We start from the raw sequence: 27,086 nt of genomic DNA, 5'->3' as shown, positions 1-27,086 counted from the left end.
TGGACTTTATTTTCATGCTGTGATTGGTTATCTTAAGACTTGCTCTCATGCAATCAGAACATGAAGTCTAGGAACCAGCAAGCGCATAACCTCCCTATATAAATGATGCTGAAGAAGCTTTACGGTTTTTTTTTTTTTTTAGGGTTCGGTGTTTTACTGTTGAGCTGCTCAGTGCCCAGCTTAGAGGACCAGGAAAAGGAGTCACCGGCCGTATGCTGGAGGCTTGAGCCGTGGCACAGCTCGCCTGGCTATGGTTGATGGTGGCAGTGGAGATTGCGATTGCAGCGCATCTGGAGGGGTAGGAAGAGGAAAATAGTTTTGGGATAGAGAGAGGGGTGGGTAAAGAGTGTGGTTATTGCCAAAGGGAAAAAAGGCTAGCGAGGAGGAGAAGGCGTTGCAAAAAGATGATGGGGAAAAGATGGTGGGGAAAAAAGGTTTTGGGTAGAAGGAGGTGGAAAGACAAGGTGTGGAGCGGGAGTGAGGGAAGGTTTTGCAGAAAGACGGTGGATAGAAAGTTTATGGGTGGATGAAGGGGGAGAAGATTGTGGCAATTGGGGAGAGGAGAGAGTGGTGAGGTGGGGGAAATGGGCGAGCAGTAGGGAGAGAGGGTTTTGTGAAAAGACAGTGGGGAGAGAAGTTTTTGGGTAGATGGAGTAGAAGAAGATAGCAAGTGGGAGAAGGAAAAAGAGGGTAACTAGCAGGAGGAAGACAAGGTTTTGTGAAAAAACTGGCAGAAAAGAAAGATGGTGGAGAAAAGATGGTAGGTAAAAAGTGTTTGGGTAGATGGAGGAGGGAAAGAGGGTGACGAGGAGGAGAAAAGAGGGTGGCGAGAAGGGAGCAGGGAAAGAAGGTTGGGAAAAAGACGGGAAAATAGTTTGGGATAGATGCAGGGCAAAAAAAAGGGTGGCAAGCAGGATAGGGGAGAGAAGAGGACGAGTGGGAAAAGGGGGCAGACTTTGTGAGAAGATGGGGAAATTTTGGGGGGTAGATGGGGGAATGAGGGAGGTGAGCAGGAGTGGGGAGAAGGCTTTGAGAAAAGATGGTGGGGAAATGTTTTTGGGTAGATGGAGAAGGGAAAGAGTGGCAAGGAGGAGCAGGAGGAAAGACAATGAGGAAAACGGTTTTTGGGTAGATAAAGGGGGAAAAGAGGGTGGTGAGCAGCAGGAGTAGGGAAAAAGCTTTGGGAAAAGACGGGGGAAAATGTTTTTGCTTAGATGAAGGAGGAAAAGGGCATGATGACAGCAGGAGGGGGGAAGAAAGAGGGTGGCCAGGGAGAAGGGGGAAAATACGGCGGGAAAAAACGGGAGAAATGTTTGGGTAGATGGTTGCGGAAAAGCGTGGTGAGCGGGAGAATAGAGAAGGCTTTGCGAAATGACGGGGGAGGGGGCGGGGAGAAAACGGAATGACGGTGGGGAGAAAACGGTGAAAAAGTTTGGGGGTAGATGGAGGAAGAGAAAGGGTGGTGAGAGGGAGAGGGCAAAATGCGGTCGGGAAAAGAAGGTGGGGAAATGGTGGGGGACAAAAGTTTTGGGTAGATTTTTAAAAATAAGATTATTTGTATTTTCACTTTTGAGTAGTTTGAGTTCTTTAGATATTTTGTGTATTAACCTCTTGCCTGATGCATAGTTTGCAAAGACTTTCTTCCATTCTCGGGTTCTGTCTTCATTATACTGATTGCTTCCTCTGCTTTGGAAAAGGTTTTAAGTTTAATGTAATTACATCTTTGCTTTTGTTGGTTGTGCTTTTGATGTCTATTTGAAAATTCCTTGTCCTAACCAATTTCATGAAGCATTTATCCTATGTTTTCTTCTCTGGTAGTTTCATAGTTTCAGGTCCTGTATTTAAATATTTATTTTGAGTAGATTTTTGTATATGGTAAGGTAATGGCCTAGATGTATTCTTGTACATGTGGGTGTTGGGTTTTCCTAGTACAGTTTATTGAAGAGATTGTCCTTCCCGAAGGTGTGTTCTTGGGGCCTTTGTTAAAAATGAATTGACCGTAAACGCGTGAATTTATTTGTGATTTCTCTATTCTGTTTCACTTGTCTGTGTCTGTCTGTCTCATTCGTTCATCTCTCTTGTCTCTCCCCCGCCCCTTTTATTGATAGTACCATACTGTTTTGATAGTACCATCCTTACTATAAATTTGTAGTATATTTTGAAATCAGGTAGTGTGATGCCTCCAGCTTTTCTTTTTATTCTAGATTCTTTTGTTTATCTGAGGTATTTTGAACTTCCATGTGAATTTTAAGATTCTTTTTCTATTTCAATGAAGAATGTCTTGTAATTGAACATGGATTGCATTGATTCTGTAGATCACATTGGGTGATACACATTTTAACATTCTTCTAGTGCATAGAGATGGGATATCTTTCCATTTACTTGTGTCTGCTTTAGTATCTTTCATCTATGTTTTATGAAGTTTTCATTTTGGGATCTCTTGCCTTTTTGGTTAAGTTTATTTCTAGATATCTTTTTTTGGTAATGAAATAGCTTTCTCGATTTCTTTCTTAGATATTTCACTATTGGTGCATGGGTGTAGTATTCATTTTTGTATTTTGATACTGTATCTTGGAACTTGACTAATTTATTATTTCTAGTAGGTTTTTTGTGGAATCTTTAGGGTTCTCTCTATATATGTTCATGTCACCTGGAAACAGACAATTTGACTCCTTTTTTCCAATTTGGATGCCTTTTACTGCATTCTCCTAATTGCTCTAGCTAGGACTTCCAGTATTATGATGAACAAAAGTGGTGTAAAAGTAGCCACACTTGTTCCAGATCTTAGAGGAGAAGAGCTTTTAACTTTTCCTTATTGATTATGTTAGCTGTGGGTTTGTCGTATATGGCCTTTATTGCACTGAGATATGTTTCTTCTGTACTCATGTTGTTGAGTTTTTATCATGAAGGAATGTTGACATTTTTTTCAGCGTCTACTGAAATGATTATATGGTTTTTGTTGTTGATTTGCTGAATGTGATGTTGCATATTTATTTGTGTTTATTGAATCATCCTCATATTCCTGGGATGAATGAAATCCACTTGATCATGGCAGATGATCTTTTTATTGCATTTTCAAATGCAATTTTCAAGTATTTTGCTGAGGATTTCTTACACCTCTTACACAGGGATATTTGCCTGTGGTTTCCTTTTTGTGTTGTGTTGTGGTCTGGTCATGCTGTCCTCATAGAACAAGTTTCGAAGCCTTTCTTCCTCTTCATTTTATGGGGAATATTTTGAGTAAAATAGATATTAGCTCTTTTAAAAATGTTTGGTAATTCAGCAGGAAAACCATGATTCTTGTGTTTTTCTTTGCCAGGAGACTTTTTATGACTGCTTTAATTGCATTACTCATTATTGGTCTGTTCAGGTTTTTTATTTTTATTGTTTATCGTTCTACCTTGGGAATTCGTTATGTGTCTAGAAATGTATTCACTTCCAGATTTTTCAATTTGTTTGTGATGTTTTTAGTAATCTCTTAATGCTTCGTATTTCTGGGTTACCAGTTGTAATGCCTTCTTTATGACTTTGTTTTCTTTTTATCTAACTTCATCTAGTTAAAACTCGTCAATTTTGATTTTTTTAAAACACCCCAGCTTTTGTTTCATTGACTTTTTGTATTTTTTGTTTCTATTTTTAAAATTTCTTCTCTAATCTTTATGGTATTTTTTCTGCGAATTCTAGCATTTGATTGTTCTTGTTTTTCTCATTACTGGAGGTGTACTGTCAGGCTATTTGAGATCTTCCTACTTTTCTGATGCAGGTATTTATAGCTATACACTTTTCCTCTTAGAATTGCCTTTGGTGCATCCCACAGGATTTGTTATGTTGTGTTTCTATTCTTACTTGTTTCAATAAATATTTAATTTCCCTTGTATTTTTTTCATTTCTTTTATTGGTTGTTCATGAGCGTGTATTTTAATTTCCATGTATTTGTACTGTTTTTAAAGTTCTATCTGTTACTGATTTCTAATACTATTCGACTGTGGTCAGAAAAGATACTTGATATGAATTCAGTTTTTAAAAATGTGTTGGGTGACCGAGGCGGGATCACGAGGTCAGGAGATCGAGACCATCCTGGCTAACACGGTGAAACTCCGTCTCTACTAAAAATACAAAAAATTAGCTGGGCGTGGTGGCGGGCTCCTTCGGAGGCTGAAGCAGGAGAATGGCGTCAACCCGGGAGGCGGAGCTTGCAGTGAGCGGAGATAGTGCCACTGCACTCCAGCCTGGGAGACAGAGACTCCACCTCAAAAAAAAAAAAAAAGTGTTGTGACTTGTTTTTTGGCCTAAAACAGTCTGTCCTGTAGAATAATCGATGTACCAGTCAGTAGAATGAGCATTGTGCAGTTGCAGAGTGAAAAGCTGTGTAAATGTCTGTTAGGTCCATTCTGTATAGAGTACAGTTTAACTGATGGTGTTTTGTTGTCTGGATGATCTGTCCGTTCGCGAAAGTGGGGTGTTGATTACGGTGGAGTGTTGAGGTACTCTATTATTGTATTGCAGTCCATCTGTCCTTTAAAGCCTGTTAATATTTGCATCTATATTTAGGTGCTTGAGTGTTAGTTGCATATGCACTTAACGGCTGTTTACTTGTTTCTCATATAATTATCTTTATTTTTTCTTTTTTTGAGTTAAAGGCTATTTTATCTAAGTATAGCTACTCCTGCTTTTTTTGTTTCCGTTTGTATGGGATATCTCTTATCATCCCTTGACTTTGTCTGTGTATGTCTTTATAGGTGAACTGAGTTCCTTGTAGGCAGGACATAATTGGGTCTTTTAATCCATTCAGCCACTCTGTCTTAATTTAATTTACATTCAAGATTATTATAGATAAAAACATACTACTGCCATTTTTTACTTTTTTGATTGTTTTGCTACTTTTTTTTTGTTCTTTCTCCCTTCCTCTTTTCTTTTTGATCTCTTTTTATTTCTTCTCTTTCCTCGCCTTTCTTCCTGTCTTTATTTGTAGTGAAGTAATTTTTTCTGGTAGTGTTTTAATTCCTTGCTTTTTATGTTTAGAGTGTCTGTTGATTTTTGCTTTCTGGTTACCATGAGGCTAAACAACATAATTATAACAAGTTACTTTAAACTGAAGAAAACTTAACTTTGATTGGTCTCAGCTACTCAGGAGGCTCAGGTGGGAGGACTGCTTGAGCCTGGGAGGCCAAGGTTGCAGTGAGCTGAAATCGCGCCACTGCACTCTCCAGCCTGGGTGACAGAGTGAGACCATGTCTCACAAAATAAATAAATAAATAAAAATGCAATAGCTTTATAATGAATTCTGATTGTAAATTTGGAGATGATATATTAAGGTATAAAGAGGAAAGTGAAAATCATAATCTCATTGCCCAAGGATAACTACTTCTAATGTTTTGGTACATACGCTTCCTATTCATAATTCCCTCTCTTTTACACACACACAAATGTACACGTAAAATAGATAGACTTTACACACATATAATTTTATTGTAACATTTTGAGAAACACGGTTTTGTAATTTTTTCTTTAAAAATATTGCAAATAAGTTCTGTGAATAACATATAATAACATACATCTTAGTTTTCAGATTTTGTTTTTTGCTTTTTGGGGTGGCAGGTTCGCTTTTTGCTAAAATGAATCGTCTCAGTATCTTTGATTTTCCTTCTCTCCTCTAAGCTGTTGCTTTTGGAAGGGGCGCCTGGATCTCCCTCCTGTTTACTTGGGGGCAAACACATAGTATCATGGGGTTTTGAAGACACGTTGCCTGTGCCGATAGCAACACGGGCTGTAGTTCTGAAAATATTAGCGTTTTTGTCCTGTGATTAATACTAAGATGTAAATGAAGTGGTTTAGATCATTGTAGCAAATGACCTAGATATAACTGTGTGTTTTAAATCATTGTAGCCAATGATTTAGATACAACTCTGTGAGTACCTTTTAATTAAGAGCTCAAGATTTCTACACAGTATGTTCATTGTCTGCTTTATTTGTAGAAGCGTAAAAGCTGATACTTGTGTGATGTAAGAAAATGGATAGGTTTTACTATCACAAGGAAAAGGTATTATCCATACACTTTGCCAAGGAGGCATGGGTTACTTAAATTGGCTTCTGGATATTTGAGTTTGGGTATGATAGCCTTACGTTGAATTTTTTGGTTACTGCTTGATAATATTTATTTCAGTAACTGATTGTGTTTAGTAATTGATTGTGTGTGTTAATGAACAGTCCTGTCCTGAAAGCAAAAATGAAGTGGTTCAAGGGAGCATGAATTGTTAACATCTCCTTTAAACAAATAGGCTAGGTTAAAATTTTTTTACAGAGCTTTACAGTATTACATGTGAGTTTATTACACTATTACATGTCAACAAAAATGGCAGCAGAAGCTCTCTTAACTGACTTGCCAGATGGATTAGATCTCTCCATTCACTCAAGAAAATGTCCATTTTATTGAGTTTTAATCCATTCAGAATCCATTTAGAAATACTATCTTATTTAACCTGTACCCTGTTTCAGCTAGCAACTGGATTATAAGAGTATGTGTATTAAATATTTTAGAAGACAGATTCTTCTAAATAAATAAAAATTATCACACAGGCTGTCTTAAACTTTTAAAAAGATGTGATTTTAGACTTGGTTAAAATACTAGCCTACATTAGTATTCTTTCTAGGAAATAAATATTCACATACATTGTTTTTCCAGAAATTGGCCCTGAATACAGATTTCAGATCGTTGAAAACGGAACCATTTGAAATCTGCATTTCCTTTCCTTTTCCTAATTTATTTCAGTCACTCAATAGGATTTTCTCATGGAATTAACTTTTCCCTCTCAGCGTAGTTACATAAGCTTGCTGTTGTAATCATGAAAAATAATTACCGATTTCAGCACTTACTAACGTGGACTTTACTTGAAGGGTCTCTGGTTTTAAAGTCAGAGCACACGGCTAGAGGCAGATGAAGAGTACCTCGTCATTCATAGCCACTGAGTCTCTATAATTTTTAAATGCCTTTGGAAAGCTAGATCTTATGCTCAAAAGCATGCTTTTGTGTTACAAATCTTTTAGTGAACTACTTACTCAGGTCATAATGCTTTTAAAGCCCTGCTTTTCTTTCCTCAGAATAAACTGAATTACATGTTACCAATAACAATGCCACATCATTTCAAAGGAAACTGAATTAAGTAATACAAGTCCGGGTTGCTGAAAACTAGATGACACAGGGTAGGCACTGTTTTGGTTACCATGAAAAGGATCTCTATTAGTCAGCTTGGGCTGCCATAATAAAATACCATAGAACTGGGTGGCTTAAACAGCAGAAATTTATTTTCTCACGGTTCTGGAGGCTAGAAGCTGTAGATCAGGGTGCTGCTGCTTTGGTTCCTGACGAGGGGCTTTCTTCCTGGCTTATAGGTTGGCTGGCATCTTGTCCTCACATGGCAAAGGGGAGAGTACTGTAGTCTCACCTTGTCTTAAAACGACACCAGTTCTATCAGATTAGAGTCCCACCCCATGACCTCATTTAACTGTTAGTACCTCCTCACAGGCCCTGTCTCCAAATTTAGCTATATTAGGGATTAAAGATTCAACATACAGATTTTGAGAGGGCACAAACATTCAGTCCATAAAAGAAACTAGTTGTTTAATTAACAAGGATTGTTGAGCCCTGATATATTGTTATACCTGCCTGTGTCCTTCCCCCATTCCCCTCCACTCTCATTTCCTCACAAACACTCAGATAAGGATTTCTTTCAGATACTGTTTTTGTTACTTATCAAACTACGTAGTAACATTATGAATTATAAATGTTATTAGCCATTGAGAAAGTAGCTTTGCACTGACTGACCCCAGTTGACTGGGAGGGCTAGATGGTGCCTTCTCTGTGGTGGAATATAGGTTGGAGAAATGTGGTTGGTAGCAAATGCTGTCTGATTTGAACAGCTTTAAAGAAGGCTGGTTCTAGTTGATTTCAGTTCTCTCCAGATGCCATTTGAATCTAAACCAATTTTCTAGTTCTTATCATTACAGAATTGTCTTCTGGAACAATTATTTCTTTTTGTTACTTGGTAGCAATATGGATGCAGTTTTGTGAATCATTAAGGCATTTTAACTCATCTTCCACTCTCTTATTTTTTAATTCCTTTAGGTTGTTTGAGGGACGTTCATCAAGGAAACCGGAGAAACTTAAAACGCTCTTCTGCTTCTTTGGAACAGTCACAGAGAAAAGTGAACTCCTTTCATTCTTGCAGTAATTTTTCTTGCTGATGGGAACAGTTCAAGTCAATTGACATGTGAGGAACATTTTGTGTTTAACGTAAACCTTCCTGTCCCAACCACATTGAAACAGTAATGATGCGACAAGATAACTTCGGCTTTATGCTTGTGTTGTGTATAAGCATAAATGTGTGCTATAAATGTAGGGGGGCGGGGTTTACATACTCTGAAATCGGACCCATATTCTCTGAAATCTAATATACATCAAAACATTTTCATGAATAAAAACCAGAGAAAGTATATTGACCAGGAAATAAATTTTGGATGCTCTTTAAAGAAGCATTCACTAGTTTATTTGTATAAGTCAACTAACGCATTGCTTTTCTACCCATTCCTCTCTTTTGTGACCCCCTAAGCCCTTTGTGGAGTTCTCATAAAACTGTTTTGTACTGAGTTTTATACCCATCTTCCTCTATTGAACCTTAACATTCTTGCTTCCCCAAAACCTGATAGCAGCCGAGGCAGTAATAGTAAATGTCCAACAAATACTGGTAATGACCAGCTGATAATAGATTGGTATTGCCACTCTTATCTCAGAAGCTGAATGACCATGGTCAAGTTTCTTGACACCTCTAACCATATATATATGGGTTTATTACATATTAACTTACAGGATCACAAGGTCCCACAGTAGGCTGTCTGCAGGCATGAGGAGTGAGGAGTAAGGAGAGCCAGCTCGAGTCTCAAAACTAAAGAACTTGGAGTCCGATGTTCAAGGGTAGGAAGCATCCAGCACGGGAGAGAGATGTAGGCTGGGAGGCTGGGCCAGACTCACTTTTTCACTTTTTTCTGCCTGCTTTATATTCACTGGCAGCTGATTAAATGGTGCCCGTAGATTAAGTAGGGGGTCTGCCTTTCCCAGACTACTGACTCAAATATTAATCTCCTTTGGCAACACCCTCACAGACACACCCAGGAGCAATGCTTACATCCTTCAATGTAATCAAGTTGACAATCAGTATTAACTATCACAGGATTACAGACCTGAGCCATCACACACAGTGTTATTGTATATTTCATACAATTTCCTGATTTTCCCATTTTATCTGTGACTTAATAAAGTTTTTCAGCTATGACCCCAAACTGGTAATACTTGAAAGCACATTCAAATGTATTTTGCAACAATTCGTAACTGGCAAAATGTTGAGCCTTGTGGAAAGAGACACCTTACTTCCCCGTCAGCTGTCAATTCCCCATCATTACTATCGCTTCTGGGAGCACATTTTCCAAAACTCCTTCTCTCTCTATGGTTTCTTTACAGTTGCTCCATGAGGTTACAATAAGTTACAACTAATTACTGTCATGAGATTGGGAAGTCAGAGTGGTGGATTCATGTACACTGACACCTGAAGTAAAACACAGGCAGTTAGGTGTGGACTGGATAATCACCTGGAGATGTGCTGCAGGCAGCTGAGAGCATCAGCACCCCCAGCCCTGGGCTTCCCAGACAGGACTGAGGATCATCACACGGTGTTCAGCACATACCACCAGGGGCAGGTTCATCCTGGCTTCTGAAGTAGCACCTGAGAATCCCCTGTGTCTAGTACCTGCTTCATGAATAACACTCCATAGGCTTCGGAAAGACTGTGGTTTAGACTCTAATTTATTCAACTTGAATAATTTCTCCTTGAAATACTGAGAATAGCTTCTCTTTTGCTGTACAAATTCCGATTATCCCATAACACAGACTCCTCAGCTGGACTTATCTCTCTTCTTTATTCAGTCAGGAGAGGCATTGTCACGTCTTTCCTGCTGGGGATGAGGGCGAAAGAGGCTTAGGGTTCAGAGGAACCTCCCTGGCCTCCTCTAGGAAAATCTCCCGATGACTTCCCAAACCTGACTGAGTTTGAGAACTTCCCTCAGCAGATAGAGGCACCAGAAGGAGCATTGGGGCAGCCCAGCCTCACACATCTGCTTCCTTGGGGTTTATGTTATGACTTGTAACACTGTGGGAGGGGTACTGTCACTCTGTTGACAGTAATAAGCTGCAAAATCTTCAGGCTGCAGGCTGCTGATGGTGAGAGTGTAATCTGTCCCAGATCCACTGTCACTGAACCGAGAGGGAATCCCACTTTGCAGACTGGATGCAGCATAGATCAGGAGCTTAGGAGTTTTCCCTGGTTTCTGCTGATACCAATTTAAATTATTGCTAATGCCCTGACTCGCCCGGCAAGTGATGGTGACTCTGCCTCCTACAGATGCAGACAGGGAGGATGGAGACTGGGTCATCTGGATGTCACATCTGGCACCTGAAGTTAGAAACATAAAAGCAAATATTCTTGCAATTAATCATGTTATCAGAGGACTTCCGTGAAGTTCCAGACAGTACTGAGCACACTGACCGAGTATAATCTTAGTGTTCTCCTTCCTTACCTGGCAGCCAGAGCCCCAGGAGCCCCAGGAGCTGAGTGGGGGCCCTCACGTCCGTGCTGTGTCCTGACTGGGGCTGACTCCTGCACCGGGTGCGACCAGCCTATAAGAAGTCTTCAGGGCAGGGGGCTGTGCTCTAGGAACAGGCAAATCAGCAGGGGATGGGGCAGGCTGAGTACAGCTGCAGGGATGGCTCATCTCAGTAACTCAGCACATGGACGCAGTATCCCCAGAGTCCCAGGTCAGACCAGGGCAGCACAGATTTACCTTGAAAGAGTACACTTCTCATTGTTGGCCATACGGTTACAGAACATATTTTTGGAGTGAATTTTCAAAATTTTAAATCAACCTAAGACTAGATTAAATTATATATTTATACTTGTATTAGGAGTGTATAGAAAAGCATCATTTTTGGCAGGAAATTTACAATAAAGTTATAGAGTGTGGGGCTGTCAGAAATTTCAGTTAGTCTCAAAGGAATTTGATGAGTGTAAAAGTATTTAGTGCTATAATAACAATGTCTCTGTCAGTGTGAAATTGCTTCTTTTTTGAAATGAATATAAAAAGAATTTATCAGAAGCATCTTTAATAAATTCAATAGAATTTACTAACAAACTTAAGACATTGTTCCTAGGAGTAAAAGGAAAAACAAGTCTCTGAAGATGCACAAAGATGATAACTGTGTCACGCATAGATCTGCCATTATTCAGAGCTATGGGTCTCTTTAAGACCCAGGGGCTAAATGGGCTGCACCTTATTCTTGGCGTGATGATCCCTATATTCTATCCCCTTTCCTGCCTTTGGTATAATTTCTTATGGTTCTCCAGCATGGAGAGCTGACTAGTAATACCAGGTCTCATTATTTCAGCTAAAATCTCTGTTTCACTCGCGGACTATAGGAGCTTGGATTAAAATCAACTTGAAGCCCTCTATCAATCTAGGCTCAAATAGTCAATTGTTTCAAAGTAGGATGACAAAGGCCACATCCCCTGAGTAATGCTCTGAGCTGCGCTCCCCACCAGCCTGTTCCTGGGGTCTCAGGAGCATCTGCCGTAGAGTCTGGCTTTCTGGAGAGCAGGTGAGGGGGGAAAAGCCAGGTCAGTGAACCTCTCTCCTTAGCGAGGGCAGCTGCTGCCCAATGCATGCTCTTGCCATGCACCAGGGCATCATCCTGACCCAGATGCCAGCCACCCTGTCTCACATCCATTTGAGAGAATCTCCGTCTTCTGCCAAGACAGTGCCCATGTAGATGAAAAAGTATTTTGCCTCCAAACATATCTTAAGCACGGATTTGCACCTCAATACTTCACACAGATGCCTTTGCCCAGGGCGTGTCGGCCTGGCTCAACAGCAGGGGAAGTGGAGCCAATTACATCAGTGTCAGTGGACTGAGAAATACTCCAGGGAGTAGTTCTCATGCACGACTACCAGTGGCCAGATCAAGGTAGTGCAGCCTGTGCACAAACCTCCTGCTGCTTTTCCAGAGGACTGGATTTCTGGGAAATGGCTACTGAACAGGCTGCCAGGATCCATATATCCAGATTCAGAGAGATACATCTCTGGATTCAAATGAGCTTTTTCTTTGTGCATAATTTTAGCCGTCATTGTTACTACGCCTTGGAGATTCTAGTCATTATACTTCAGCTGACTCTCTATGGCCCTTTCTCCCCTTCACTGCTCTGTCTGAACCTGGGGAAGCAGCTCAGGCTGCAAATGAGGCAGACCTCGTGGCCTGGAATTAGCTTCCCCTAGGACGGCTGCCAATCAGTGATGACAAGGGAGGTGTGCACATCCCGCAGCTCCCTCACCTCTCAGGTGGAATAACAGAGGCATTTTTCCTGTGTTTCTATGTGGGCTTGAGCTCTCGTCATCCTCAAAGGTGGCTCCTTCTGAGGCACCTTTCACTTTCCCTTTCCCTCCTCCCCTCCCTTGCTCACTTGCTTGTTTCCCGCACTTTGTAAATATACTGCCTGCATGCGAATCTTTGGCATCCTTCTCACTGAGGGGACCCAACCTAATGCATTGGAAAAATCCTCATTCTTGGAGGGCATCGTTGGTTTGAATTATTGCCACTTCTCATGTTTTAATGCATAGGGAAATTCCAAAAATTTAGGAAATCTTTAAATTCCCTTTGCCAATCTTTCTTAGATTTGATTTTAGCAGAGATTCATTTTCTCTAGGTCACAAAATCACAGAAGCCTTCCACAAATGGCTACACAACATAGAGTCCACATAGAGCAGAGACTCAGAATCTCCCAGGATTTGACATCCACACATCAGACAGTCCTAGAGTCTCAGGTTTTTTCTAGGTCGATCGCCGCGTAAATCTGCCTTGTGATATTTTTATTCTACCTTAGGGGAAGACCATTGTGTGGATGATGAGGGTTGTTTGTGGAATGAATAATACACCCACTAGAGACATCATTGTCCTAATATCTGGAATCTATGATCATTACTTATGAATATGTCAAAAATAACTTGGCAGACATGGTTGAGAATTTTGGGGTCAGGAGAGTATCCTGAATTGTCTGGGTGAGACCATCATAATCACAAGGGTCCTTATAATAGGGAAGGAGGAAGGTAACAGCCAGAGAGGACCTGGGACAACGGACAGGGAAACTGGAGTGATGGAGGAAGGGGCCATGCTGCTAGGAATGTGGGAACATCAGAAAGATGGAATGCTCGATATTGGATTCTCTCTCTTGAAGCCTAGAATGAATAGAGCCCTATTACTCCTTGATTTTACTTCATTGAGACTTCTGACCTCCAGAAATGTAAGATAATACACTTGTGTTATGTGGAGCAGTAAGGTTGTGGTAATTTGTTACAGCAGCAACAGGAAACCAATGCAAGGAGAAGGGGTGTGTTTTACCTCCCTAGTGTATCACTGTCCTCTGTTCTCCCAAATAGTTCTGTGTTGTTGTGTTTGCTGTCAATTTCAACAAGAGACAGAAAACATTTTTCTATGAGGAGAGCTAGCACCACAATGCTTCTTACGTAGAAAGTGTCTTGAGTAATTCTCTGGGTTAGGTCTTGTACAATCTTGGTATCTGAGAGCCTGGAGGTCATCCCTCACAGCAGATGAGAAGAGGAAGGGGATGCGGGTTTGCTGTTTTAACATTTGTGGGGCAAATTAGATGTACAAGACCCATTCTTTTTATTATTATTATTATTGTTCTTTAAGTTCTAGGGTACATGTGCACAACGTGCAGGTTTGTTACATATGTATACATGTGTCATGTTGGTGTGCTGCACCCATTAACTCGTCATTTACATTAGGTGTACCTCCTAATGCTATCCCCCCTCCCCCCACCCCACGACAGGCCCTGGTGTGTGATGTTCCCCTTCCTGTGTCCATGTGTTCTCATTGTTCAATTCCCACCTGTGAGTGAGAACATGAAGTGATTGGTTTCTTTGTCCTTGCGATAGTTTGCTGAGAATGATGGTTTCCAGCTTCATCCATGTCCCTACGAAGGACATGAACTCATCCTTTTTTATGGCTGCAAGCGAGGACTGAGTCAGAGAGATGGGGATGGCAGAGGAGACAAAATGTGGTCAGGGCGGTGTAAGATGTGACCCTGCTGCCATATCTGAAAGAAAGGCTGTTGGTGTTTGTAAAGGCTTTGGGCAAATTGTGCTTTGTAGACAAAACTGTAGAAGGGTCTGGCTTTAAGCTTAGTGTCAGCGTGATGAGGACTAGAGGTCGCAGTGAGCTTGTGTTAAGAAATCCACCCTACACTTCTGGCTTTGTCCCTTTCCTGGTTTTATAGGTGGTGGGTTCCTCTATGGAATGAACGTGGCTCTGTGGAAGGAACATAGTTAAGGTCAGACAGACCTAGATTCCAAGTTCAGCTTCAACAACTGCTGACCAAGTGACTTTTATGCAAATCAGCCATGTGCTGTCATGAACAGTTTCCTCATGTGTAAATGGGGCACTGAGGATGTGAAGGGGTGTCCTGAGGGTTCCGCCAGCTGATGCACCATGAAGTGTACATACATGTATAGACAGACACACACACATACATGAGAAGAGTATCTAGTGCCCCTTTTATGCATTCTTGAGTAACTCAGAGTTATGTGAGATATTAACAGTCATATGTCATTTTCAACTAAAATTATCAATATTTATCTTATAACTAACAGATGCTTCTCTGTACACTGTAGGTTTCATGTACATTTCTTCAATCACAAAAGTTTTCACCAATCTATTTACGTCTAGTATCAGAAAGTTAAGCAAGGAGATTGCAAACCAACACAACACCTTTAGTCTGGATTTTCCCGGAGCCCCATTTGTGTTAGTGTCCTCGGGCTACTGTAACAAGTTCTCAAAAATGTGGTAGCTTCAAACAACAGGAATGGAATCTCTCATAGTTCAGAAGTCCAGATCAGTCTCACTGGGCTAAGATCTTGGAGTCATCAGTTCTGGCTCCTTCTGAAGCTCTAGGGAGCAGCCTGATTTAGCTCTTCCAGCTTCTGGTGGCTTCTCTCTCCCGGGATGTGGACACATCACTGCAATCTCTGTCTCTGTGTTCACACTGCCTTCTCCACTTCAGTCTATGCTAAATGTCTCTCTACCTCTTGTTTTTTTTAGGACACTTGAGTTTGCATTTAAGTCCCAGTTGATTAATCTAAGACCATCTCCCTGTTTCAAGCTCCTTAATTTATGCCTGCAAAAGCTGTTTTCCCAAATGAGATACACGCATAGTCTTCTTGGAATGAAACCTCACTATTTGGGGATGATACTCAGTACTACACCATTACATAACCAGGTCTCAGTGTTAGTCCTGTACATACATCACAATCTCTCTGTCTCTCTCCCTCTCTCTCTCTCTTTCTCTCTCTCTCTCTCTCTCTCTCTCTGTCTCTCTCTCTCCACACACCCTGGCTTCCTCCTTTTCTCAATGTCATAAATCTCTTCAATTCCTTAAGTGTATCCAGTGATACCTATAAACAAATAAGTATCTGAGAAAAGTCTCAATCAGTTTAGAAATGTATTTGGTCAAAGTTAAAGAAATATCAGTGAAACAGCCTCAGGAGGTCTTGAGAACGTGTGTCAAAGGTCGTCGGGCTACAGGTTGGCTTTACACGTTTTAGGGAGACATAAGATATCAATCAATACATGTAAGCTGTACATTGCTTTGATATGGAAAGGCAGGACAGCCCGAAGGAGGGGGGATGTTGGGGACTTCCAGGTCATAGGTGGATTCAAAGATTTCATAGGTGGTTGAAAGAGTTTATCTAATGACCTGTAATCAACACAAGGGAGTTCCTGGGTTTAGAAAAAGGGTTTTGGAGCCAAGGTTGCATCATGCAGATGAAGCCTCCAGGTAGCAGGCTTCAGAGAGAATAGATTGTAATTGTTTCTTAGTAGACTTAAAAGGTGCCAAACTCTTAGTTAAATCTCTCTGGGTCAGGAAAGAGACTTAAAAAGGAATCTCTACAGAATGTAGATTTTTCCCACAAGAACCAGCTTTGCAGAGGCATTTTTAAATACATTAAATAACAATATCTTGGGGAAAATACTTTGATTTCTCTTAGGACATGGTATCTGTCACATTGGTATCTTATTGCTATAAAGAGTTTTCTTTGTCAGTCTCAAGGTCTCTGTCTTCATATTAAAAGCTGGTCAGTTGTGCCTGAATTTTAAAGGGAAGAGGGTAAGTTAAGGCATATCCAATCATCCGTTCCGATCACGGACTGCATTGTATTTCAGGTTGATTTTGGCGTGTCCTTGGCTGAGAGGAGGAGTTCATTCAGTTGGTTAGGGAGCTTAGAGTTTCATTTTTGGTTTACACACCTATGTCCAGGTAAGAGGGCCCCACACAGGAGGGCTTGCTCAGAACCTGGCTTGCAGGGCTGCTTACAGACCTTCTATGTCTCCTGTTGTCATGCACAAGGAAGGACACAGCCAATGACAACCCTCAGCCATCCGGGGAGAAGCTGTGTCTGCAGAGGACGGTCATGAGCTGTGAGTCTAGAGACCTGTGATTGTCTTCAGGGGACTGTGGTCCTCGGCTTTCATAGGAGTTACGGGGGCACTGGCTCAAATAGCATCCACCAGGATTCCATTCAGAATATCTCATTCACAGAAGGCAGTGGGTGATATGACAGCACAGAGGGACTCTGTGGGGCCAGCTGCATGGAGCACTCTGGGAGACTCACTGGCACCCGTGCTAGACAGAGCTTCATTCAACCTCTGGAGCACACGGATTTAGATCTCTTTACATCATTTTGAAAGACCATTTATCATTCTGAAGGAAACCACTATAATTAACTAAGGTAACAGCTTTAATAGGTAGAAAGAAAAAAGTGATTATTTTATTGCCAAGATGATTACAAGAAAAGAAACAAACAAAAATAGCATGAAGGAAAGAGCAACACTAGACTGAGGGCTTTGGGTAAGAGGTTGAGACTTAGTAGTGAATGCCCTGGGCCATCTTCTGTCAAAAGGGAGGGACAATCAGCAAAGGGAAATATGCAGTAGAGGCAAAATCTTGGTTAGTAAAAGAAGCCTAAGAGAAAACAAGAAGTCTCCTTCCTGAGCATCATGTTAGTGTCGGGAAGATGCACATAATACCCCCATTGCATGTCTTACACTTTTCAGCAATTAGGGCTCAGCATGAATTTAGAAGACACCATTCACTTCACAGCAGATGGGGACACAGTCAAGGCAGTGGTGAGAGGCAAGGCTGGGCTTTCAGTCTCAGAGCACAGAGCAGGTTCCCCACTACTCCACACCCTGGTGTCTCCTCCCAGATGTTCCAGATGTTCCACCTCATTCTTGCCTTAAGGGCTGCAAGTTGTTAATGGGACAGTAGCCCTCTTCCTTTCCCAGGGTTTCTAAGAATTTGGCTCTCTTTTGTGTATTGCGGGGTTTGTTTGCCATCTAGAGGCAGGTTTTTGGCATAGGAACTTATAGGCTTTTTCTACTTGTGATAGCGAAAATAAATACATAACTTCATCATAAATAATAAATTGACTTAATGCATTCAATCTGTAAAAAAAATAAGGTCAGTTTGAGAGCTTAAAAGGAGCCTGATGAGGTTAAAAACACAAATTACCTTTAGTAAAGAGCAGTTGGAGCAATAGATGATTCTTTCTTTAATCAATGACATTTTAGGAGTAACTATCAAATGGTAAAGAAAACTTGAAATAAGATGATAAACTATAATTTTATATGCAAAAAAATATTTCTAAGAACCATACAAATACATTTTCAGATTAAAACAAACAAAAAATGTGGATTTATCATCATATCCGCTAAATGGAAGATTTCTCAAATGTGTGCTTGGAGCAAAAATAACACTTATCCCTATTTGAAAGTTCAAGATTTTTGAGCTTTCGAAGAAAACAGCTTTCCCTTCACTCTGTTCCACTCACGCTTCTGAGGATGGTCATGGGGCAAAAACCCACAGCGGCGGGGGGCAAAAAGCCGCGGCGGCGGGGGGGCAATAAGCCGCGGCGGCGGGCGGCAAAAAGCCGCGACGACGGGGGTGCAAAAAGCCGCGGCAGCGGGGTTGCAAAAAGCCGCGGCCGGCAAAAAATCGCGGCGGCGGTGGGGCAAAAAGCCGCAGCGGGCAAAAAGCCGCGGCCAGCAAAAAGTTGCGGCGGCGGGGGGGCAAAAAGCTATGGCAGGCGAAAAGCTGCGACGGGCGAAAAGCCGCGGCGGCGGGGGTGCAAAAAGCCGCGGTGGCGGGGGGGGGGGGGGGGGCAAAAAGCCGCAGCGGCAAAAAGCCACGGCGGCGGGGATGCAAAAAGCCGCGGCGGTGGGGGGGCAAAAAACCACGGCGGCGGGGGCGAAAAGCAGCAGCGGGCATAAACACGAGGCAGTGGGCGGGCAAAAAACCGCGGTGGGGAAAAAGCCGCGGCGGCGGGAGGCAAAAAGCCGCGGAGGCAAAAAGTCCCGGCGACGGGGGACAAAAAGCCGCGGCGGGCAGAAACCCGAGGCGGGGGCAAAAAACTGCAGTGGGGAAAAAGCCACGGCGGGCAAAGAGCCGCGACCGGCAAAAAGCCGCGGCGGCGGGGAGCAAAAAGCCACAGGAGCAGCGGGGAGAAAAAAGCCGCGGGGAGCAAAAAGCCGCGGGGGGCAAAAACCGCGGCGGGGTGGGGCAAAAAGCCGGTTCGGGCAAAAAGCCGCGGAGCCAAAAAGCTGCGGCAGCGGGGTGCAAAAAGCCGCGGCGGCAAAAAGCCACGGCGGCAGGGGTGCAAAAAGGCGAGGCGGTGTGGGGGCAAAAAGCCGCGGAGGCAAAAAACCCCGGCGGGCAGAAAGCTGCGGCGGGCAAAAACCCGAGGCGGCGGGGGAGGGGGGCGCAAAACACCTCAGTGGGGAAAAAGCCGCGGCGGCAGGGGGCAAAAAGCAGCGGCGATGGGGGACAAAACCCGCGGGGGCGGGGGGCAAAAACCCGCGGCGCACATAAACCCGCGGCGGCGGGGGGGCAACAAACCGCGGTGGGGAAAAAGCCTCGGCGGCGCGGGTTCAAAAAGCGGCGACGGGCAAATAACCGTGGCACCGGGGGGTGGCAAAAAGCCAGGGAGGGCGAAAAGCCGCGGCGGCGGGGGTGCAAAAAGCCGCGGCGCCGGGGGTGCAAAAAGGCGCGGCGGGCAAAAAGCCGCGGCTCAAAAATGCCAAGGTGGCAGGGGTGCAAAAAGCCGTGGCGGCAGGGATGAAAAAGCCGCGTTGGGCATAAACCCGAGGCGGCGGGGGGCGCAAAAAACCGCGGTGGGGAAAAAGCCGCGGCGGCGGGGAATAAGCCACGGCGGGCAAAAAGCCGCGGCGGCGGGGGGACAAAAAGTCGGGTCGGGCAAAAAGCCGCAGAGGCAAAGTCGCGGCGGCGGGGGTCAAAAAGCAGTGGTGGGCAGAAACCTGAGGCGGTGGGGGGGGGGGGGGGGGCAAAAAACCGTGGTGGGGAAAAAACCGCGGCAGGGATAAGGCCGGGGCGGCAGGAGGCAAAAAGCCGCAGCGGCAGGGGGGCAAAAAGCTGAGGCGCGCAAAACGCCGCGGTGGTGGGGGGAGAAAACGCCGCGGCGGGCAGAAACCTGCAGCGGCGGAGGGCATAAACCCGCGGCGGCGGGGCGTCAAAAAGCCGGGGCGGGCAAAAAGCCGCGGTAGCGGGGTGGGGGGCAAAAAGCCACCGCAGGCAAAATGTCACGGTGGCGGGGGGCAAAAAGCCGTGGCAGCGAGTGGCAGCGAGGGGCAAAAAGCCGTGGCGGGTAAAAAACCGCGGCAGCGAGGGGCAAAAAGCCGTGGCGGGTAAAAAGCCGCGGCAGCGAGGGGCAAAAAGCCGTGGCGGGTAAAAAGCCGCGGCTTTTGGCCGGGGTGCAAAAAGCCGCGGAGGCAAAAAACCCCGGCGGGCAGAAAGCTGTGGCGGGCAAAAACCCGAGGCGGCGGGGGAGGGGGGTGCAAAACACCGCAGTGGGGAAAAAGCCGCGGCGGCAGGGGGCAAAAAGCCGCGGCGCGCATAAACCCGCGGCGGCGGGGGGGCAACAAACCTCGGCGGGGAAAAAGCCGCGGCGGCAGGGGAATAAAAAGCCGCGGCGGCGCGGGTGCAAAAAGCGGCGACGGGCAAATAACCGCGGCACTGGGGGGGGGCAAAAAGCCAGGGAGGGCAAAAAGCCGCGGCGGCGGTGGGCAAAAAGCCGCGGCGGGCATAAACCCGAGGCGGCGGGAGTGGCAAAAAACTGCGGTGAGGAAAAAGCCGCGGGGGGGCAAAAAGCCGGGTCGGGGAAAAAGCCGCGGCGGCAGGGATGAAAAAGCCGCGTTGGGCATAAACCCGAGGCGGCGGGGGGCGCAAAAAACCGCGGTGGGGAAAAAGCCTCGGCGGTGGGGAATAAGCCACGGCGGGCAAAACGCCGCGGCGGCGGGGGGGCAAAAAGCCACGGCTGGGAAAAAGCCGCAGCGGCAGGGGGTAAAAAACCGCGGCGGCGGGGTGCAAAAAACCGCGGCGGGCATAAACCCGAGGCTGCGGGGAGGCAAAAAACCGCAATGGGGAAAAAGCCGCGGCGGCGGGGGGACAAAAAGCCGCGGAGGCAAAATGTCGCGGCGGCGGCGGGGGGCAAAAAGCCGCGCGGGCAGAAACCCGAGGCGGCGGGGGGGGGGGCAAAAAACCGCGGTGGGGAAAAAGCCGCGGCGGGGAAAAGGCCAGGGCGGCAGGAGGCAAAAAGCCGCGGCGGTGGGGGGGCAAAACGCTGAGGCGCGCAAAAAGCCGCTGCGGCAGAGGGCAAAAAGCCGCGGCGGGCAAAAACCTGCGGCGGCGGGGGTCATAAACCCACGGCGGCGGGGAGGCAAAAAGCCGCGACCGGCAAAAAGCCATGGCGGCGGGGAGCAAAAAGCTGCAGGGTCGGTGGGGGGCAAAAAGCCGCGGGGGGCAAAAACCGCGGCGGCGGGTGGGACAAAAAGCCAGGTAGGACAAAAAGTCGGGTCGGCAAAAAGCTGCGGAGGCAAAAAGCCGCGGCGAGCAGAAAGGCGCGGCGGCGGGGGGCGAAAAGCCGCGGCGGGCGAAAAGCCGCGCCGGCGGGGGGCAAAAAGCGTCGTGGAAAAAGCCGCGGCAGCGGGGGGCAAAAAGCCGCGGCGGCGGGTGGGGGCAAAAAGCCGCGGCGGGCAGAAACCTGCGGCGGCGGAGGGCATAAGCCCGCGGCGGCGGGGCGTCAAAAAGCCGGGGCGGGCGAAAAGCCGCAGCGTCAGAAAACCGCGGTGGGCAAAAAGCCGCGGTAGCGGGGTGGGGGGCAAAAAGCCACGGTAGGTAAAAAGTCGCGGTGGCGGGGAGCAAAAGGCCGTGGCAGCGGGGGGCAAAAATCCGTGGCAGCGAGGGGCAAAAAGCCGTGGCGGGCAAAAAGCCGTGGCAGCGGGGGGCGAAAAGCCGTGGTGGGTAAAAAGCCACGGCTTTTGGCCGCGGTGCAAAAAGCCGCGGCGGCAAAAAGCCACGGCGGCGGGGGTGCAAAAAGGCAAGGCGGTGTGGGGGCAAAAAGCCGCGGAGGCAAAAAACCCCGGCGGGCAGAAAGCTGCGGCGGGCAAAAACCCGAGGCGGCGGGGGAGGGGGGCGCAAAACACCTCAGTGGGGAAAAAGCCGCGGCGGCAGGGGGCAAAAAGCAGCGGCGATGGGGGACAAAACCCGCGGGGGCGGGGGGCAAAAACCCGCGGCGCACATAAACCCGCGGCGGCGGGGGGGCAACAAACCGCGGTGGGGAAAAAGCCTCGGCGGCGCGGGTTCAAAAAGCGGCGACGGGCAAATAACCGTGGCACCGGGGGGTGGCAAAAAGCCAGGGAGGGCGAAAAGCCGCGGCGGCGGGGGTGCAAAAAGCCGCGGCGCCGGGGGTGCAAAAAGGCGCGGCGGGCAAAAAGCCGCGGCTCAAAAATGCCAAGGTGGCAGGGGTGCAAAAAGCCGTGGCGGCAGGGATGAAAAAGCCGCGTTGGGCATAAACCCGAGGCAGCGGGGGGCGCAAAAAACCGCGGTGGGGAAAAAGCCGCGGCGGCGGGGGGGCAAAAAGCCGCGGCGGCGGGGGGACAAAAAGTCGGGTCGGGCAAAAAGCCGCGGAGGCAAAGTCGCGGCGGCGGGGGTCAAAAAGCAGTGGCGGGCAGAAACCTGAGGCGGTGGGGGGGGGGGGGGGGGGGCAAAAAACCGTGGTGGGGAAAAAACCGCGGCAGGGAAAAGGCCGGGGCGGCAGGAGGCAAAAAGCCGCAGCGGCAGGGGGGCAAAAAGCTGAGGCGCGCAAAAAGCCGCGGTGGTGGGGGGGCAAAACGCCGCGGCGGGCAGAAACCCGCGGCGGCGGGGCGTCAAAAAGCCGGGGCGGGCAAAAAGCCGCGGTAGCGGGGTGGGGGGCAAAAAGCCACCGCAGGCAAAATGTCGCGGTGGCGGGGGGCAAAAAGCCGTGGCAGCGAGGGGCAAAAAGCCGTGGTGGGCGAAAAGCTGCGACAGCGGGGGGCAAAAAGCCGTGGCGGGTAAAAAGCCGCGGCAGCGAGGGGCAAAAAGCCGTGGCGGGTAAAAAGCCGCGGCAGCGAGGGGTAAAAAGCCGCGGCAGCGAGGGGCAAAAAGCCGTGGCGGGTAAAAAGCCGCGGCTTTTGGCCGGGGTGCAAAAAGCCGCGGCGGCAAAAAGCCACGGCGGCGGGGGTGCAAAAAGTCGAGGCGGTGTGGGGCAAAAAGCCGCGGAGGCAAAAAACCCCGGCGGGCAGAAAGCTGCGGCGGGCAAAAACCCGAGGCGGCAGGGGAGGGGGGTGCAAAACACCGCAGTGGGGAAAAAGCCGCGGCGGCAGGGGGTAAAAAGCCGCGGCAGCAGGGGGCAAAAAGCCGTGGCAGCGAAGGGCAAAAAGCCGTGGCTGGCAAAAAGCTGCGGCAGCGGGGGGCAAAAAGCCGTGGTGGGTAAAAAGCCGCGGCTTTTGGCCAGGGTGCAAAAAGCCGCGGCGGCAAAAAGCCACAGCAGCAAAAAGCCATGGCGGCGGGGGTGCAAAGAGGCGATGCGGTGTGGTGGCAAAAAGCCGGGTCGCGCAAAAAGCCGCGGAGGCAAAAAGCCCCGGCGGGCAGAAAGCCGCGGTGGGCAAAAACACGAGGCGGCGGGGGAAGGGAGCGCAAAAAATCGCAGTGGGGAAGAAGCCGCGGCGGCAGGGGGCAAAAAGCCGCGGCGATGGGGGGCAAAACGCCGCGGCGGGCAAAAACCCGCGGCGCGCATAAACCCGCGGCAGCGGGCGGGCAATTAACCGCTGCGGGGAAAAAGCCGCGGCGGCAGGGGGACAAAAAGCCGCGGCGGCGCGGGTGCAAAAAGCGGCGACGGGCAAATAACCGCGGCACCGGGGGTGGGGGGCAAAAAGCCGCGGCGGTGGGGGGAGCAAAAAGCCGCGGTGGGCAAAAAGCCGCGGCAGGCCGGGCGCGGTGGCTCACGCCTGTAATCCCAGCACTTTGGGAGGCCGAGGTGGGCGGATCACGAGGTCACGAGATCGAGACCACGGTGAAACCCCATCTCTACTAAAAATACAAAAAATTAGCCGGGCGCAGTGGCGGGCGCCTGTAGTCCCAGCTACTCGGGAGGCTGAGGCAGGAGAATGGCGTGAACCCGGGAGGCGGAGCTTGCAGTGAGCCGAGATTGCACCACTGCACTCCAGCCTGGGCAACAGAGCGAGACTCCGTCTCAAAAAAAAAAAAAAAAAAGCCGTGGCAGCAGGAAGCGAAAAGCCTCGGCGGGCAAAAAGCCGCGGCAGCGGGGGTGCAAAAAGCCGCAGCGGGCAAAAACCCGTGGCTGCAAAAAGCCAAGGCGGCAGGGGTGCAAAAAGCCGCGGCGGCGTGGGGGGCAAAAAGCCGGGTCGTGCAAAAAGCCGCGGCGGCAGGGATGAAAAAGCCGCGTCGGGCATAAACCCGAGGCGGCGGGGGGGCAAAAAACCGCGGTGGGGAAAAAGCCGCGGCTGCGGGGAATAAGCCACGGCGGGCAAAAAGCCGCGGCGCGCAAAAAGCCGCGGTGGTGGGGGGGCAAAAAGCCGCGGCGATGAGGGTCAAAAAGCCGTGGTGGCGGGCAGCAAAAAGCCGCGGCGGGGGGCAAAAAGCCGCGGTGGCGGGGGTGGCAAAAAGCCGCGGCCACACGAGGCAAAATAGTGGAGATGGGGTAGAAGGCCGGCACAGCTTGGCTTTGCTGGAGTGTGATGTGATAGGAAATGTGCAGCCAAAGACAAAAAAAGATGTAAGTAGGCTTGACTCATTGCAGCTAAGAACCCAGATGTTATCTTGAGGGTTTTAACTAATAAGCAGTTTAAATCAGAATGGCACATTCTGATTTGTTTTTTGTATGTTCACATTTGGCAGGCATAGATACCGTTTGAAGAGAGAAAAGTCAGTAGATACAGGTAACAAACTTAAATATGTGCCCAGTCTAGGAACAGGAGACTAGGGGGATAAGGACCTTTCGAAATAAAATGCAAGATTTGAAAACTGATTGGCTGGGGGATGAGGAAAAGGCAGGTCTTTAAGGTCAATCCCTGTTTTGCTTTAAGTTGTTAGGGGGTGGTTTTATCACATATTGTAGAATACGTCATTTCAGTTTTGAACATCTTGAGTTAAATCGTCCTGACATATCTTATGAATTTGATTTTCTTCCCTGGGAAGCTAGTACTTCAAAAACTGAAAGAGTATATAGATTTCCAACTTGTATCCAATTTATAAAACTATCTCTAGGCTGCTGATTTCAGGAGGAGGCTCACGAATATTCTATTTGCAGAGAATATATCAGGAGTTAACATCAGCCTCAATATTTGTGGACCACCAGTTAACTAAGCCACCTCTTAGTGTATTTAGATGGGAAATCTTAGCTGAAGATATTCAATAATGAACCAACAGTGACTAAAAAATTCAATATTTAAGTATATTTCATTGTAATTAATTTGAATTGAAGTAGCCATATACAGCTAGTATTTACTACATTGAACAATGCAAGTAAGAGGAAAAAATTAATAACCATCTCTAATACCACATGCCAAAATCCTCATCAATTTATTCTAGCTAAAGGAGTTGATCAGAAGCAGCAGTTGACAGCACCAACTAAACCAGCTGGGGTTAGTTCACTGTCATTCTCTCAGAACCATCTCTTCTCTGAACAAAACAAGTACAAGAGTTCATTGTGAATCTGCATTCTCCTTGCCTATTTTAAGGTTTTGATGTTGACACTAATTTGTGAAATCCCTCCTGTGGTGTGATATTTCGTTGTCCTTGCTTTGTGTTAGGACAAGAATGCTTCAGCTCTTAATTTAAAATTATGTTTCTCCCTCCTAGGTTGAGTGAACTTACAATGCATTCTCTGACATATCCAAGTTTTTGTTAATATGAATTTCGGGAAAAAAGCATACTTAATTAGCTAAGACTTCTTATTCTAGGCTTGACCCTGTGTTCACATCTATTGAAGTTGTAGTTGCATGGCCTGCTCTCTGACACTGGTTACTGACCTGGAAGCTATATTAACATTAGGGGAGGTGGTGTATGAGCATTAGAGGTATCCTTGCAAGGAAAGACTTGTCTTATCTCAATACGTCTTTTTTTTGCACACAAGAAAGTCAGTGTTTGAGTCTTCTAAAATCTTCCTATTTCCAAGTTGCAGAGTACCATTGATTCCTAAACAAAGACCTAATTTTTGACTCAGAGACATGGCAAGGTAGTGAATCACCATTATAATTTAACAATCTTCAAGATAAAATTATCTCTCTGATATTTAGATTTTGCCCAATTATTAAGATATTTGGGTGTTTCGTTAAGAATGGAAGACTCTAGTCTCTTGAGCAGAGACTATAAAGGCCTCAGATGATCATTTTTACTTTTATGCTCTTTTCTTTAACGCCTTCAACACAGTTGGAAGCAGCTGATATTCCCCAGAGTTGTTGTGTTTTTTAAACCAAATGCATGGTTCAGTGGTAGAAAACTGGGCTGATCCAAGCTGTTTTCAGTAAACACTTCATTTCAGGTGACCTATTTCATATAAAATAATCTCTAGATCCTATCTTCGAAACTAACTAGATCAGATAACCTACCCTGGATTTTCTCCTTTTAGGGTCTGTGAGCTGCAGTCACTTTTGTGAAAATGATTGCAATGACGAGATAGAGTTGTAGATGGGGAAAATGTTTTGACTGATTTAAGCATAGTGGTATTTCATATGAGAATTTAAGTTACACACATTTGAAAATTATAATGGAGTCTCTTGGCTGAGCTTTAAAAAAAATAGCATTTAGGCTAAACAGGGAACTGCTACCTCTCCTAAAATCAGAAAGATGTTACAGTAATTCTCCATTCTCTAGAATTATCAGGAAGCACCTTTGTGATGATTTACATTTGCTCTTGGGAGTGTGAGCCCGTGTAGTCTTGGAACCATCAATTAGAATGATGGCTTTCTGATCCCAAAGTCATTCGTTCTGAAAACAATATTTTTCATAAATTTGAAAGTGAGAAGTTTTGATCGTGCCACTCCCAAGTAACTCTCTTAGTAAGAGGCATCAGCATGCTTCAGTGACAGCTGTCACTTTCCAGTGCTGAGAGTCGTCTTTGAGTTCTCCATTTCACTCCCTACACTCCAATTTAGCTGCAGTTCTCTTGGCCAGTCCTATGAAATACATCCATGGCCTAACGACTTCTCACCACTACTACCACTCATCCTGACAGCATTCTCACCTAAGTCACTACCTTTTTTCTCTGGATTAGAGTAGCCTCCCAATTTATTTGCTCACATAACCTATTTATTTTACACGGTGCACCAGATACACCCCTTTGAAATTCAAACAGAATCATGTTATTCTCTGGTGAAATTATCTCATATATTCCTATCGCATTTAAAATTAATTCAGAATCATCCCATGATTATCAAAACCCTACATGCTCTTCCACAACATGGTTTACTTCCAAGATATCTCTTCAACTTTTTTTTCACTGTACTGAATTGGTGACTAATAGTCATATTTTTGTTTTTGCTCAAAAAGTCTTGACTTGTAAATTTTTCAGTTTCTCCTTTA

The 27,086-nt window shown here is 46.4% G+C and overlaps 1 long non-coding RNA gene and 1 gene segment (V, D, J or C); one reads left to right on the top strand and one right to left on the bottom strand.

The window, feature by feature from the left end:
• Window positions 1–125: 125 nt before the first annotated feature.
• LOC129524499 (uncharacterized) lies at window positions 126–8,490 on the top strand. Its single transcript, XR_008668241.1, has 2 exons — window positions 126–298; window positions 8,123–8,490. It is a non-coding gene; the product is annotated as an uncharacterized lncRNA (long non-coding RNA).
• A 1,686-nt stretch (window positions 8,491–10,176) lies between these two features.
• LOC101148587 (immunoglobulin kappa variable 1-39-like) lies at window positions 10,177–12,671 on the bottom strand. The segment is given in 3 exon segments: window positions 10,177–10,499; window positions 10,624–10,723; window positions 12,558–12,671. Coding segments are annotated over 3 exon segments (537 nt in total).
• Window positions 12,672–27,086: the final 14,415 nt, after the last annotated feature.

This window comes from Gorilla gorilla, chromosome 13 (assembly GCF_029281585.2).
Source record: "Gorilla gorilla gorilla isolate KB3781 chromosome 13, NHGRI_mGorGor1-v2.1_pri, whole genome shotgun sequence".
Lineage (NCBI taxonomy): Eukaryota > Metazoa > Chordata > Mammalia > Primates > Hominidae > Gorilla > Gorilla gorilla.
The sequence above is the reverse complement of the archived record's forward strand: the minus strand, read 5'-3'. Positions and strand labels throughout refer to the sequence as shown.